This window comes from Macrotis lagotis, chromosome 2, assembly GCF_037893015.1.
Source record: "Macrotis lagotis isolate mMagLag1 chromosome 2, bilby.v1.9.chrom.fasta, whole genome shotgun sequence".
Lineage (NCBI taxonomy): Eukaryota > Metazoa > Chordata > Mammalia > Peramelemorphia > Peramelidae > Macrotis > Macrotis lagotis.
This window is the reverse complement of record NC_133659.1, coordinates 187,064,567-187,078,128: the sequence shown is the minus strand read 5'-3', so window position 1 is coordinate 187,078,128 and position 13,562 is coordinate 187,064,567. Positions and strand designations below refer to the sequence as shown.

General features: G+C 45.4%; 1 protein-coding gene across 1 annotated transcript; it reads right to left on the bottom strand.

Moving 5' to 3' along the window:
• Positions 1-5,376: 5,376 nt before the first annotated feature.
• Positions 5,377-13,199, bottom strand: LOC141513774 (keratin, type I cytoskeletal 17-like). Its single transcript, XM_074223942.1, has 8 exons — positions 12,459-13,199; positions 10,601-10,683; positions 9,675-9,831; positions 8,314-8,475; positions 7,931-8,056; positions 7,352-7,572; positions 6,932-6,957; positions 5,377-5,673 (listed from the first exon to the last, which is right to left on the bottom strand). Exons 1-8 carry the CDS (start codon positions 12,906-12,908, stop codon positions 5,579-5,581), a joined length of 1,320 nt encoding a protein of 439 aa, XP_074080043.1. The 5' UTR covers positions 12,909-13,199; the 3' UTR covers positions 5,377-5,578.
• Between the last annotated feature and the right edge of the window lie 363 nt (positions 13,200-13,562).

The following is a 13,562-nucleotide window of genomic DNA, read 5'->3' as shown; positions in this document are numbered from 1 at the left end:
AGGGGTCATCCAAACCAAATTTCTCAAAGTATCTCTACTGAAGTCCTTCTCAGTGGCACATTTCTAATTCCTGGTATATTTCTAGTTTAAACGTGTCCATCAACCAATCCCAAACAATCCTAGTATTGTCCCCCTGCCACTTACTTAAGCCCTTGCTTTTATATTGTCATATTCTCCTACTACCTCTAATAGAGGCCTGACCCAAACTCACACTGTAATTAAGAGGCTTTTTATAATAGTGATTTTCCCCACAGGGAGTGATTAGGTCTGAGGCAAGAGTTAGTTCTGACACACACACAGTGAGCTCTAGAACCTTCTAACAAGGCCTGGATGTTCAGGAATCTCCCCATCATCCTCACCACAACCACTACCTACCTACCACCCACCCTCACTCACTGCTAGCCCCTTTTTGTCACCCTATCCCAAGGGAGGAAGGGGTGAGACCCTGGACTCTGATCTAATCCATCAACTACAATTTGAACAGAACCCCCCCAGTTTCTCAGTTGATTCATCCCCCTTTTCTTCTCCTACTCCACCCATGACATGCCCAGTGAGTCAAGGAATCTCTCTTAGTCTCAGTGCCTTAATCTATCTATACAATGAGGAGACTCTTCCCAGTTATTTCCCTGCTCCTTTAGGATTGTTAGGAGAATGAATGAGATCACCTTTTGAGTTCCTGAGAAGGGTTGAGCAATGAAAGCTTAGGACTGGTTCCTATAATTGAGAAACTTGCCTCCCGCCCCCAGTTGCCAAATAAGAATGCTTTGATCTTCATTTGAATTGTAAAGATCCTCTTCTACCAGAGAACATTCTCTTCCTTCTCCTCTCTGCTCCTGCCCCCTAGATAAATATCTTCAAGTCTGAGAATAGTCTGTTACAAAAGAAGAAAAATGATCTCTCCCCTTTTCCACCCCCTCATTTCTTCCTAATTCTTCTTCCCTTTCAGGTAAGTAATCTAAGGTTTCAAGGGTCCCTTCTTCTTACTCCTCCTTGGAGGAAGTCTCTCTTTATGGAGAGATACTCCCCCACTTACCTGAGGTCTCTGCTATCCCAGAGACCTCTAGGGCATTATAAGAGTGAGTAATAGAGGCTTTGTCTCTCAGGGGTGCAAAATTTAAAAGGCACAGAAATGTAACATACAGTCTAGGAGATAAGCATTAATTCACCCACCCCACTTAACTGAATTTGTCTTAATTACTTCTTAACTCATTTACATATTATGAATTATAAAATTGCTTCAAGGGCCTCTTTGTGGTTTGTCCCTAAGCATCCAAAATTGCTAATTAAGAATATTTTCTCAGGCTATGGTGCTAAGGCTGAATGTCATCTACAGAAGCAATCAAGCATAATCCCAAAATGCTAGGTCCTAAAACAGTCATAGGCCATCTGGATCATTGTAGGCCTTCCCTTTGGTCCATAAATTGGGGTTGGATTCCTTAAGCCTTAACAAGTCATAGTTCTCCCTTTCTCACTGAGGCATAGCCATTCTCCCCTTCAAAATGGAAACTGGGGTGGCTAGGTGGTACAGTGGATAGAGCACCAGCCCTGGAGTCAGGAGTACCTGACTTCAAATCCAGCCTCAGACACTTAATAATTACCTAGTTGTGTGGCCTTGGGCAAGCCGCTTAACCCCATTACCTTGTAAAAAAAAAAACTAAAAAAAATGGAAGCTATGAACCAAGTGAACCTCTCAGTTCTAAATCCTTATTCAAAATGGGAGGAGGAATAGCAGGAGAGGACATAGCTAGAACTAATCCATTCTGCCAAACACTACACATCTTTTGTGACCATTGATCTAAGTGACTCTATCTTATATTCTAGTATCTCTTTCTTGGCTAGTTATTAAAGCTGTCTTATTTTTTATAGAAGGGGAGGGAAGGGAAGGGAAGGGAAGGGAAGGGAAGGGAAGGGAAGGGAAGGGAAGGGAAGGGAAGGGAAGGGAAGGGAAGGGAAGGGAAGGGAAGGGAAGGGAAGGGAAGGGAAGGGGAGGACAAGTTCTTTGCCAAGAGTACAGAAGGGAAAGGATTCTAAACTCCAATAAAGTCAGAGAGGAGATAGCAACTGCAGTTATCCGAAGCTGCCACCATCCTGAGGTTGAAGGATTTGAAAGAACTGGGATCTCTTGAAAGTTAAAGAAAATGGCTCTGGGATCAGTTCCAGAGATTTGGTGGTTTGGGCTGTTTTTGCTATCCTGTGAGCCTTTCTTTATACTTTCTACCTTAGAAAGAGCTTAATTGTCCAGGCTCTCCATCCTTCATCTGTTATCTTGAAGATGTTGTTGATCAGTGTGACTTTTCATGGCACCATTTGGAGTTTTCTTGGCAAAGATACTGAAGTGTCTGCCATTTCCTTCTCCAGCTCCTTTTAGGAGACTCACCCACAGTCATACAGTCATTAAGTGCTGAGTCTAAATTTGGACTCACAAAGATAAGTCTTCCTGACTCCACTCTGCCACCTAGCTTCCTCAGTTATCATTTCCCTCTTGGAGCAGTAAAATGAGCACTGGTCTGAGTGGGAAAGTAGGTCTCAGTTTCTTCAACAATGAAATGAAAGGGAACAGAGATTTGAACTAGATTACATTCTGCTGAAGTCTTTTCTCATTCTATATCTATGACTAGAAGATCACTAAAAATCCTTTCAGCTCTCAATTCTGTCATCCAAAGATTTCAGTGAAAGCTAGAGGGGGCCTTTCTTCCACTATCACTCACTCCCCCCCCCCCCCCCCCCCCCCCCCCCCCCCCCCCCCCCCCCGCCACACACACACACACCTCCACTATCACCAACAATACCTGACTTGTGAGCCTTATCTGAGGGAAAGACTCCAGCCAACAATCACAGCCAACACCCCAGAAAGGTATTTTCCTAAAAAGAAAATAAGTCTGTCTGTGTCTGCTCTAGACTCACCTCCCTAAGCCATGGGACATACCACTTCCGTCTCCACCCTCCTCTTCCCTGGGGAATTGAAGGGAGGGGAATAAGACATCCAGTCAAAGGAGTCTCCTGGAATCTCCCCACATACCTTTCCCCGAAGGAGACAGTGCTCTCTACACCCTAGCCCAAAGCTAAGGCCCATCCTATCTGAGTCTACTGCAAGGAAGATGACCAGGCATATTTCAAAAGAAATTAATTCTTTTCACAAAATCAACCAGTGTGTCCTGATGCCCAGATGCTAGGCAATGTGCCCTGGGGCCTATACAACTCTCTAACTTTGAGAACAAGGAGGGATTTGGGTTGTTGCTGGGGAGGGGAGAGTCATGGTGGCTACCTGTCACCCAATTCTCATACTCCTCCCCCCCAGCAGGGAGCTTAGTCTAAATTTCTATCTGAGGTTCTCAGATTGGGAGACCATAAAACAGCAGAATGTGGGGGGCTTCTTCCCCCCCACTCCCAACAACTTCTGAAAATGCTGTCTTGACACTCAGCAGATATGATATGACAAAGATCTGTAAACTTTGAGTTCTCAAGCTCAGGTGAGACTCTATTTTCCTCCCATTTTTGGAATTATCTCTAGAGTCTGAGTCAACTTCTATCCCTATTTTTGGCAATTCTAGTTTCTGGAAGCCTTTCCGAGGCCTAGTCCAGGTCAGAGGATTTCGAACTGAGGGGATCAATTTGTCCCTAGCTTTCATTTTCAAATGAAAAAACTGAGACCCTGATGCTTTAAATGAATTACCCATAGATACTCTTCTCCATAGTTAGGGGAAAAGGTTGGAGAAAGTATTAATGGGCCCTCTTTCCCATTCCATCTTTAAGATTGCACCCCAAGGTTTACTGAAATCTCAAACTGGAACTGTAGACCTAAGACTGATGGGGGAGCAGGAGCCAGTCACCAGCCTGCTCTCTTTAGGCTTTCCCCTGAAACAGAAGTTCTTACTTAACCTGTCCAAAGACACCCTCCCCCCAGGAGTCTATGTATAGATTTCAAGTTGTCTGTGAACCTGAATGGGGAAAATAATGACATTTTTATTTTCATTAACCTCTAACTGACTTCATTCATAACCTTTAATTCTGAATGAAAGCAACAAGATATTAAGCTGAGAAGCCCATAACCTCCAAAAATAGTAAGAACTCTGCAAAAGGGGCAGCTAGGTGGTGAAGTGGATAGAGCACCCACCCTGGAGTCAGGAGGACCTGAGTTCAAATCCGACCTCAGACACTTAATAATTACCTAGCTGTGTGGCCTTGGGCAAGCCACTTGATTGCATTATCTTGCAAAAAAAAAAAAAAAACCTCCACAAAGAGGGTTGTCAGATTTAGTCTCTGATCCTTGTATTTTCCCTTACCCACTGTCTGGTAGAAAAATAGCAAAAGGGAACTGACACCTAAGGAAGAGAAGAGGAAGAGGAAGAACAAGAGTAGGAAAAACAAAGAAACTCTAATGATAACTCTCTAGGTCCCAGGTCAATGGATGCTGGCTTATAAGAGTATATAGATTTAGAACTAGATGAGTGTGGGGGGGAGGAAAGCTCAGAAATTTAGTCCAGGGCAGCTAGATAGCGCAGTGGACTGGTCCTGGAGTCAAGAGGACCTGAGTTCAAATATGGCTTCAGACACTTAATAATTGCTTAGTTGTGTGACCTTGGGTGAGTCACTTAATCTCATTGCTCTAAATAAATAAAAAAAATTTAATTTTAAAAATCACTTAGTCCAATCTCATTTTACAAATGAGGAAATTGAGGCCCAGAGGGTAGACTATATAGAGCTCTTTCAAAACTTGTCTTATAAAAAAGGTCTAATGATATGCCAATAGAATTTATGTTTGTGGAGAATTGAAGGGCATGTTCCATGCTCCTAAGATGCAAGTACATTAGGCAGAATGCTGGGAGGCAGGTCCCCTCTGTTTCTTCTACCACAGTCCCAGGCAAACAGGGAAAATTCTTCTCTCTCTGTCCCTCCTCTTGGCAGTCCCACAGGGATTCCACCTTTAGGGCAAGCATAGGGAAATTTTTTTCTATCAAGGGTCATTTGGATATTTATAACATCAATCTCAGGCCATACAAAATTATCAACTTGAAAATTAGTCTGCTATATTTGGTCAAGCATTGAATTAATTCACCCCTAAAAAGCTACAAGATTTATTGAAGTTTGAGTCCCACCTTTTTTTTTAAGGTTTTTGCAAGGCAAACGGGGTTAAGTGGCTTGCACAAGGCCACACAGCTAGGTAATTATTAAGTGTCTGAGACCAGATTTGAACCCAGGTACTCCTGACTCCAGGGCTGGTGCTTTATCCACTACACCACCTAGCCGCCCCCTGAGTCCCACCTTGGCAGTTGCCTTGGCAGAGTCAAACCAAATGATTTCTTGGACCTTCTATGGCCCAGGCTGAATGCCCTACCCCTATTCTAGAGCAACATAGACAGGACTCCAGTTAGCATCTCTGAGTCAACAAACTTTATTAACTGGGAAAGGTGGGAAGCCAGAGAGCATGTGCAAGGGTTGGGATTTGGGGAAGGGGCTACAGAAGGAAGTTGAAATGAGGGAAAGACATAAGCAGAGTCCCAAGTGAGGTCAGTAAAAAGTGGCTCTCCTCTTGCTTCTCTCTTGGGTCAGTGGGTCTCCCTCAGGGACCCAGCCTTCTTTAGCGGGTAGATTGGTGGACCTGCTCCCGGGAAGAGATGACCTTGCCATCCTGCACCTCCTCCACAATGGTGCGAACCTGACGAGTGGTCACAGCTGTAAACAAAGACAAGAGATGCAGACATTTGGTGGCTCAATCAAAATCAGGTCAGAACTAACCATCTGAGTTACAATAGAGTATGAATGGCCAAAGCATGCTCACCCCCTAATTTGATGCTCCCATTTAGACTGTGAGACCTTGGATGTCCCCTGTATGTATTTCTAGCATATGCACACAGTTACTTGTTGTCTCCCCCATTCTTTGCCTGTGTTTGTATCCCAAGCTAGTTTAGTTCCTGGCCCTTAATAGTGACTGTTAGTATCTGACCCTTCCCACTGTTTTCCAGCCTATAAAATCAATTCCTCAGTTCGACATTCAAGATTCTTCTACCAACTTCCCCTCCAGACTCACCAATCCTCCCTCCCTCTTCTCTCCTTCTCTTTACATAATTAATAAGTTCTCCTTATCCAACTCAGACCACTCCCCTTATTGCCTGTATACCCTCCATGTGGTCATTTCCCCTAAATGGAATGATTAGTTCAGCCTTCCACACCCTCTCCTTTAGTTTACAACTGCAGAGCTGATTCAGCTAAGTGCTCAAAGGCAGTGATATCATTTAGGATATTGCCACACTGGGTTAGGGGATAGGGATAGTAAACTATCCTGAACTGTTTCTATCCCAAGAGAAGAAACACCCTCCATCTTCACAGATCAGCACCTTCTCTACAACTTGTTGCCTTGGAGAGCTGTCTGGATCACTGAGAAATCAAGCTGTTTATCCAAGATAGGCAGTCAATATAGGTAAAAGGAAAGATTTGAACTCAGATCTGCCTGACTTCCAGGCTAACTTGCTGTCAACTTTGCCACACTGCCTCTCATTGATGAAGCTTGGTGCTCTTGAATTATCCTCTTGTATGTTAACTATGCCCCTCCAATTAAATTGCAAGCTTCTCTTGGGCAGAGCCTGCTTCAATGCCCAAACCCACTCACAAAATAGTCTGGGATCCCCTTGAGAGTAAGGATTTTGTCTTAATTTTTAGACAGAGAAGTCCCAAAGGGCCAGACTCAGATTTCCCCACTGTCCTTCCTTTAATTCCTGTACAGGATATAACCCAGGTCTCTAACTGTGACTTCAGAGACAGTAAATGATGAGTGACTGATGATTACTTTCTCAACCTGCCATTACAGTTTTATCTTGGTCTCTAAATGCTACCTGGACACAACTTTACAAATACCCCCAGTGAACCTCTACAGATGTGCCCAGTGCTCAAAGAGCTTCCCCTTCCCCTCCTTTCCAGCTGTTACTGTACTTACGTTCTTTGGGTTTGTACTGAGACAGGCTGTGGGAGAAGAAAAAGAATATATTAAATGTGGGTATCTGAGATTTAAGCTTTTGAAACTCCTCTAAATCAGAGGAATCTCTCTCCCCACCACAGATACATATTTCGCTGTTTCCATAAGGGTCCCAAGCAGGGAGAGAAAATGGGTAGCTATCATGAAGACAAGCTTTCAGATAGGGCCCAGTGAGGGACATTTTATTTTTTTTATTCTTTTTCACAAATGCACACAATTTTAACACCGGAGAATTCCACTCTCCCATGTCACAGACGTATTTATTTTTCTGTATACCTAGGTTCAGAGTTTCTGATGAATGGTATGCCCAGGGGGCTCTCACTATCAGCCCATACTTCCCCACCCTCACTAGCTCAACCACCTCACTGATTGGTCACTCACTGGGCATCCTCTCCCTCCAGCAGGCGGCGGTAGGTGGTGATTTCCTGCTCCAGTCGTGTCTTCACATCCAGGAGGACCTTATATTCTTGGTTCTGCTGCTCCATCTCACAACGGAGCTGAGCCAGTTGCTCCTCAACACTGCTGATGAGACCCTGAATCTGGGATAGCTGGACGCAGTAACGACTCTCTGTCTCAGCCAGACTACCCTCCAAGGAGGCTTTCTGTGAAAGGTGAAAGGAACAGGGAGTCATCCACTAGTTCCCCATTTTTCCATGTAGCTCAGCTCATGAAATCATAGACTTAGAGCTGGAGGTGACCTTAGCGGACATCAAGTCTAGCCTCCTCATTCTATAGATGAGGAAACAGACCCAGAGATCCATAAAGCTAACATCTAAAATGGGATTGGAATCCAGATGTATGTTACCTAGCTCTTTTTTTTTAACTGCATCATTATAACTAGAAAATGTTTGAGGTAGGATTTTAATTCAGATCTTCCTAGCTATCTACTGCATCATCTAGGTCTAATCAGGCTGGGGTTGGGGAGACCTTACCATGGGGCACCAAGCACAGAATACCTACCATGCTGAGCTGGGACTGCAGTTCAATCTCTAGGGCTTGAACATTGCGACGGAGCTCAGAGATCTCACTCTTGCCACTCTGTAGGAGCTCACTATTGGTGGCTACTTCTCGGTTCAGCTCTTCAGTCTAGAAAGGAATAGGAGAAACAGATTTAAGAAGAGTCAGCATGGATCCATTAACTATTGTCTTAGGTCAGGGTCCCTGATCCACCCTATCCACCCCAAAAAGGGTTGGCATCCCTTTATAAAATAGATTTGAATGCAACAAAGGACCAGCAGAGAAGGCCAAGACTCTGATGTCCTCTCCCTCCCTAAAGAAAGCATCAAGATAGACTTCCCTTCCTTAAACCTTAACCCTGGCAAGAGTCCCAGTTTGGTACCCACCTTGCTGAAGAACCAGTCCTCAGCATCCTTGCGGTTCTTCTCTGCCATCTTCTCATACTGGTCGCGCATTTCAGCCAGGGTTCGGCTCAGGTCCACACCAGGTGCTGCATCCATCTCCACATTGATCTCTCCACTCACCTGGCCTCTGAGGGCATTCATTTCCTGTGGACAACCATAGGGGACATGTGGAAGGGACTCTTCAAAGTCCATATGTCCAACCCCCTTGTTTTAAAAATTAAGAAATTGAGGACTAGATGAAGGTGCTATTGGCTCCATGTCTTACAAGTAGTATGTAGAAATTTGGAGATTTGAACCTAGGTCCTTGAATTCCAATTCCAACATTATTTTAAAGGATGATAATAATAATGATAATAATAGCATTTATATAGTTCTCTAAGGTTTGAAAAGTACTACATATGTTATCTCAGCTGATTTTCACAACAAGCCTGTGAGATAGATGCTATTACTATCTTCATTTAACAACTAAGGAAATTAAATTAAGGACAGAGATTAAATGACTTAAAAAGCTAGTAAATTTCTAAAGTTGGAACTGAACTCAGATCTTCCCAGACTCCAGTCCAGCATTCTATCTACTATATCTCTTAGTTTCCTCAGACTGAGAGTACAAGGGTCAACCTTCTCATCTTATATATAGGAAACTGAGTCCCAAAGAGATTAAGTGACTTGCCCAGGGTGACATAGCTGGTAAATATCTGAAATTTGCTTTGAACTAGGATCATCTTGCCTCCAAGGCCATAATTTTCCTTTATTCCATAGTGCCCCTTTTAGCATTGCATCCTTCTAGGACTCTCAGTTCTGAGGCATCTCTGACAAATGACTCTCTAAGACAGGCTCCTCCTGGTTGCTTGGCAGATGATATGGCCTTTAACTCTCAGCTTCTGTCTCCCCACACAGGAGGGAACTTCCTAAGGTTAAGTATTTTTCAGTCTCCTTGGGAGATTCATGACCCTCTATCAGCCATTTCTCTGTGTTTCCTTTCCATCCCTTGGAACTCAGCATTTAATTGCTTTTTTTTGTCCCTGCCCTTCTGCCTCCTCTGAGGTCTATCCAGTCTCACCCCATCCTCCTCAGACCAGAAGTTCACTGAGGACAAGGATTTTGTCTCCACTTCTAAGAACTCTCTAAGGACCAGATCTCCCTTCCTAGCCTTTACGAGGTCTAAGTACACTCTACTAGACCAGCAATCCTTATTGGCTGACAATATGACTAATACTGAATCCTGACTGCATCTTTCCTGGATTTCTAGTCTTTTGCACCCTCTAAGCCCACAGAATGTATAATTCATACTCTCTCCATTTCACCCTCTCCTGGGCCTGCACTGTCCCTATTTTTAGATGTACCTCCTCATGGTTCTTCCTAAGGTAGGCCAGCTCCTCCTTCATGTTTTCGATCTGCATCTCTTGGTCAGCCTTGGCTAGGGTCAACTCATCCAGCACCCTGCGCAGGCCATTGATATCAGCCTCCACACTGGTGCGCAGGGCCAGCTCTGTCTCATACCTGCAAAAAGAACCAGAGAGATCAGGAAGATACTACTGATCCTTCCCTAGTCCTATCCAGAAAACAAGGGCACTTGGAGGAATGGTTAGTCCTGGAAGATGACTATAGGCACTGAGGCAGGAATTATATCATCTATGGGCTTGAGATAACTGAGGCAAATCAGGGATGAGGGATGGGGGTCAAAGCACTATTCTTTACCCATCCTTCCATCTTCTCTCTCCTCTCTTACAAGATAAAATAGGATTTGGAGGTAGAAGGATCATTAGAGATTATTGAATCATTTTACAGATGAGAAACAGATACAAAGTGATTAAACAACTTGCCCAAGTAATAAATAATAAACAAGTAATAAATAAAGTAGGGATTCAATCCCTGATTTTCTGAGGCCACATCCGATCTTTTCCCACTACAATGCCTCATTCTACTTTTCTTCTCTCTCTCTCTCCACCCAACTCTTTTCCTCTGTTTAAGGTCTTCCAGGAACTCCATTAAACATAAAAGCTGCTGGATTAGAGACTAAGGGGCAGAAAAACAGCAACAGAAAAACCCTATAGGGTTCCCCTCCCTGGTCTAAAGTCCCTGCCAAGAACACAGAAACCAAGGCAGTTTCTCATTGACTGTAAAGGACCAGTAGAACAGCTCAGCTGCCCTAGCTCCTCTGAATGAATATGTCTGATTGTGGCCCAGACCATCATCCCCTCCAATATGCACATAGAGGAGAGAGAGAGAGATAAATGACAGGAGGTTCCCAGACCAGTTCTCAACTCACTTAGTTCGGAAGTCATCAGCAGCCAGACGGGCATTGTCAATCTGCAGAAGGAGTCTGGCATTTTCCACAGTGGCCTCGAGGATCTGACAGAAGGCAAAAGTGAGTTGGGGGAGGTAGCAGAGACAGACCCCAGATGAATAGACTGTCCTGTCCCCATAGACTGTTCTTTATTGGACATCAAAGAAAGAGACCTCTCCCCACCCCCCACAGATTCACACACATATGCCTCCTCTGGCCTTAACTGATGCCAGGTTAATGAGATAGATTTTACTGCCCAGGGGCACTGGATATTGGCACCTCCTCCACTCAGACCCTTCCTTCCTAACTGCTCCTCCTCCATCCCACCAAGATAATTGCTCTAAAGCTGTTTCAAGGAGCAGACAGGAGCTGAGTAGGAGTGGAATGAGCTGAAACTTGCCCCCCTCTCCCAAGACGGCACTCCCCCCCATCTATGCCCTGATCTTTGTGGAGAAGAGTCTGCAGGTTAGGGGGAAGGAAACCCAAGGACCTTGAACTAGGGATAGCAGACCTCAAAACTTGATCTTAGGCATAAGATGGATTACAAATGTCAGAGCAAAAAAAAAAAGATTGAGTGCTCTAGTCATCACAGGAAGTAGATTATGGAGGTGACCTTATTCAACCTCCTCATTTTACAGAGGGAAAACTGAGGTTCAGAAAAGTTAAGTGATTTATCCAAGGGCACTCAGTAAACTGTTAAAACTGGAATTTGAAGTCAAATCCTCAAACTCCAAACCCAGTGTGCTTTCTATGACTCTTTCTGCCACTCTGATCCAACCCCCTCGTGGATAGAGAAACTAAGACCCAGGAAAGCTGCCCAAAGGAGTCCCTGAGAAAGACATCAAAGTCAAGCCCAGAGAAGGTTGGTGAAGAAGCAGCCAGAATCCCAGGGATGCCTCAACTTGCAGATTCTGCCTTTGGGCTTTTCTCCTTTCAGGAATGCTCAGGGAAAAAACTCTCAAGCTCTAGAGGAGGGAACAAAGGAGAGAGGCCTGAATTCACCATACAAGGTATTGAAGATAGCTAAAGGGAACTCACTGAAACCTTCACCATCCTTGGAGACCTTCTTAGCCTGAAACTTTCCTTAGATGGCAGCATCTACCTCCTCCTAGGATAGCAGGTGTCTTGGCACTCAACCAGTTTGCATTAGTTCAACTTCCCCAACTTCCTTCCCAAGTCCCAAGGGATTTGGGGGTCCAGGCAAGACCAGAACTTGAGGGGGATCCTGGGTTTTGACTTTACATTTGACAAGGAAAGAAGGCTATTTGTCTCCCACTGCTCCCAGCATCAAGGAGAGACCTGAATTGAGGGCACCTCTATTGTACAGTTGGTAAACTGTTCCACCCTTCCCAAAGGACCAATCATGATGCTTCAAGGGAATCAGTTTTCAAAGGATTGTAGATTTAGACCTTGAAAGGAGCCCTTAGAGATCTTCCATCCATCTCTCTCATTTTACAGTTGAGGAAATGAAGGCACAACCATCTCAATGCCTCATAGATGGTTATGTGTTCCAAACTCAGGAAGTCTCTAAATTCAGCTCCTTCTATTGGACATTGCCTCATTTTGCTTTCTCATCTAGGAAACTCTTGATGTTTTATGGGAACCATTCTCTGAGCTCTGGTATATATAATATCAAACTGAGAGACTTTGTCATTAACTGAACTGTGTGACTTTGGGTACACATCACTGCAGACCTCAGTTTCCCCTTTATAAAAAAAAAGTAGATGTCCCTTCCAGTTTCTAGAATTTTATGAGACATAAATGCAATATGTGTGTGTGTGTGTGTGTGTGTGTGTGTGTGTGTGTGTGTGTGTGTGTTCTGGGGGTCGCAGAGCAGTACCTTGTTCTTCAGGTCCTCGATGGTCTGATAGTAGCCACTGTAGTCCTTGGCAGGCCCAGGTGCCTGTTTCTGGTACCAGTCCCTAATCTTCAGCTCCAGATCAGTGTTGGCCTCTTCCAGGGCTCTCACCTTGTCCAGGTAGGAGGCCAGACGGTCGTTGAGGTTCTGCATCGTGGCCTTCTCCCCACCAGCCAGGAGGCCATCCATGCTCCCGAAGCTGTTCCCATAACTGCCCCCCATCCCACTGCTGAAGCTGTAATTGCCGGAGTAACAGCTGCTTCCATAGCCTCCCCCTAGGCTTCCTCCGGAGACCAGCCGAGAGGAGGAGGCAGAACCAAAGCCACTGCCTGGAGCCCGGCAGGAAGCTCTAGAGGAGCAGCTCCCGCCGAGGCCGGAGGAGCCCTTGATGGAGCTGGAGGTGGTGTACTGGCGAATGGTAGTGGTGGCCATGGCAAGGCAGAAAGAGCAAGCCCGCTGTTTTCAGTCACACAAGGAGGAGCCGGGGCTTGAGAGGTGTGTGTAAGCTGAGGCTGCTCTCCCCCTGCCTTTATAGCCGGGCCAGTGGGCGTAGCGATAAAAGCCCTGGCTTTTTTTGTTTCCATTCTCCTGGGCTTTCATCACGCTTGGCCTCCTGCCAGCGCCCAGGTGGCTCGCTTCCCCCACATCGGTACCCGGGGGGTTGCCTCATTTCTTCAGCTCCTCAGACGGGGCGTTCGTCCGGGTGTGCGTGCATGCGTAAGTGTGAGAGTTGTTGGTGAGGCTGTGTGACTGCGCTCAGTCACCGTCACCTGTGATTCAGGTTGTACCGAGCCCCGGGGCTATGCTTTCCCATGACCTAATGAGGAAGAGAGAGCTGTTCCAGGGAAGTCATGAGGAGAGATGCCCTCCCATGCAATGGCAGGAAGGGTAGGCTCGTTCGTGTCGCTGCAGCCGCTGGAGCACAAGGGACCCAGATTTGCCGGGAAGCAGCCCTCGACAGGTTTGCCTTATAGGGAAGGGAGAGGAATATTCAGCTACCAGGAGCCAAGAGCTGTCCCCAAATAGCTCCCCTCACCAAAATAGTTGGTCTATGACTGAACCCCATCTTGCTTGGTTTGGCATGCT

What these genes read in the sequence shown, in the direction of transcription:
- LOC141513774 (XM_074223942.1), bottom strand. Translation starts at nt 12,908, where the DNA reads ATGGCCACCACTACCATTCGCCAGTACACCACCTCCAGCTCCATCAAG. An exon ending in CTGGAGGGAGAGGATGCCCA is followed by an intron (nt 6,958 to 7,351) that starts GTGAGTGACCAA and finishes CTTCTCCCACAG; the next exon opens with CCTGTCTCAGTACAAACCCA. An exon ending in TCAGTACAAACCCAAAGAAC is followed by an intron (nt 5,674 to 6,931) that starts GTAAGTACAGTA and finishes CTTTGTTTACAG; the next exon opens with CTGTGACCACTCGTCAGGTT.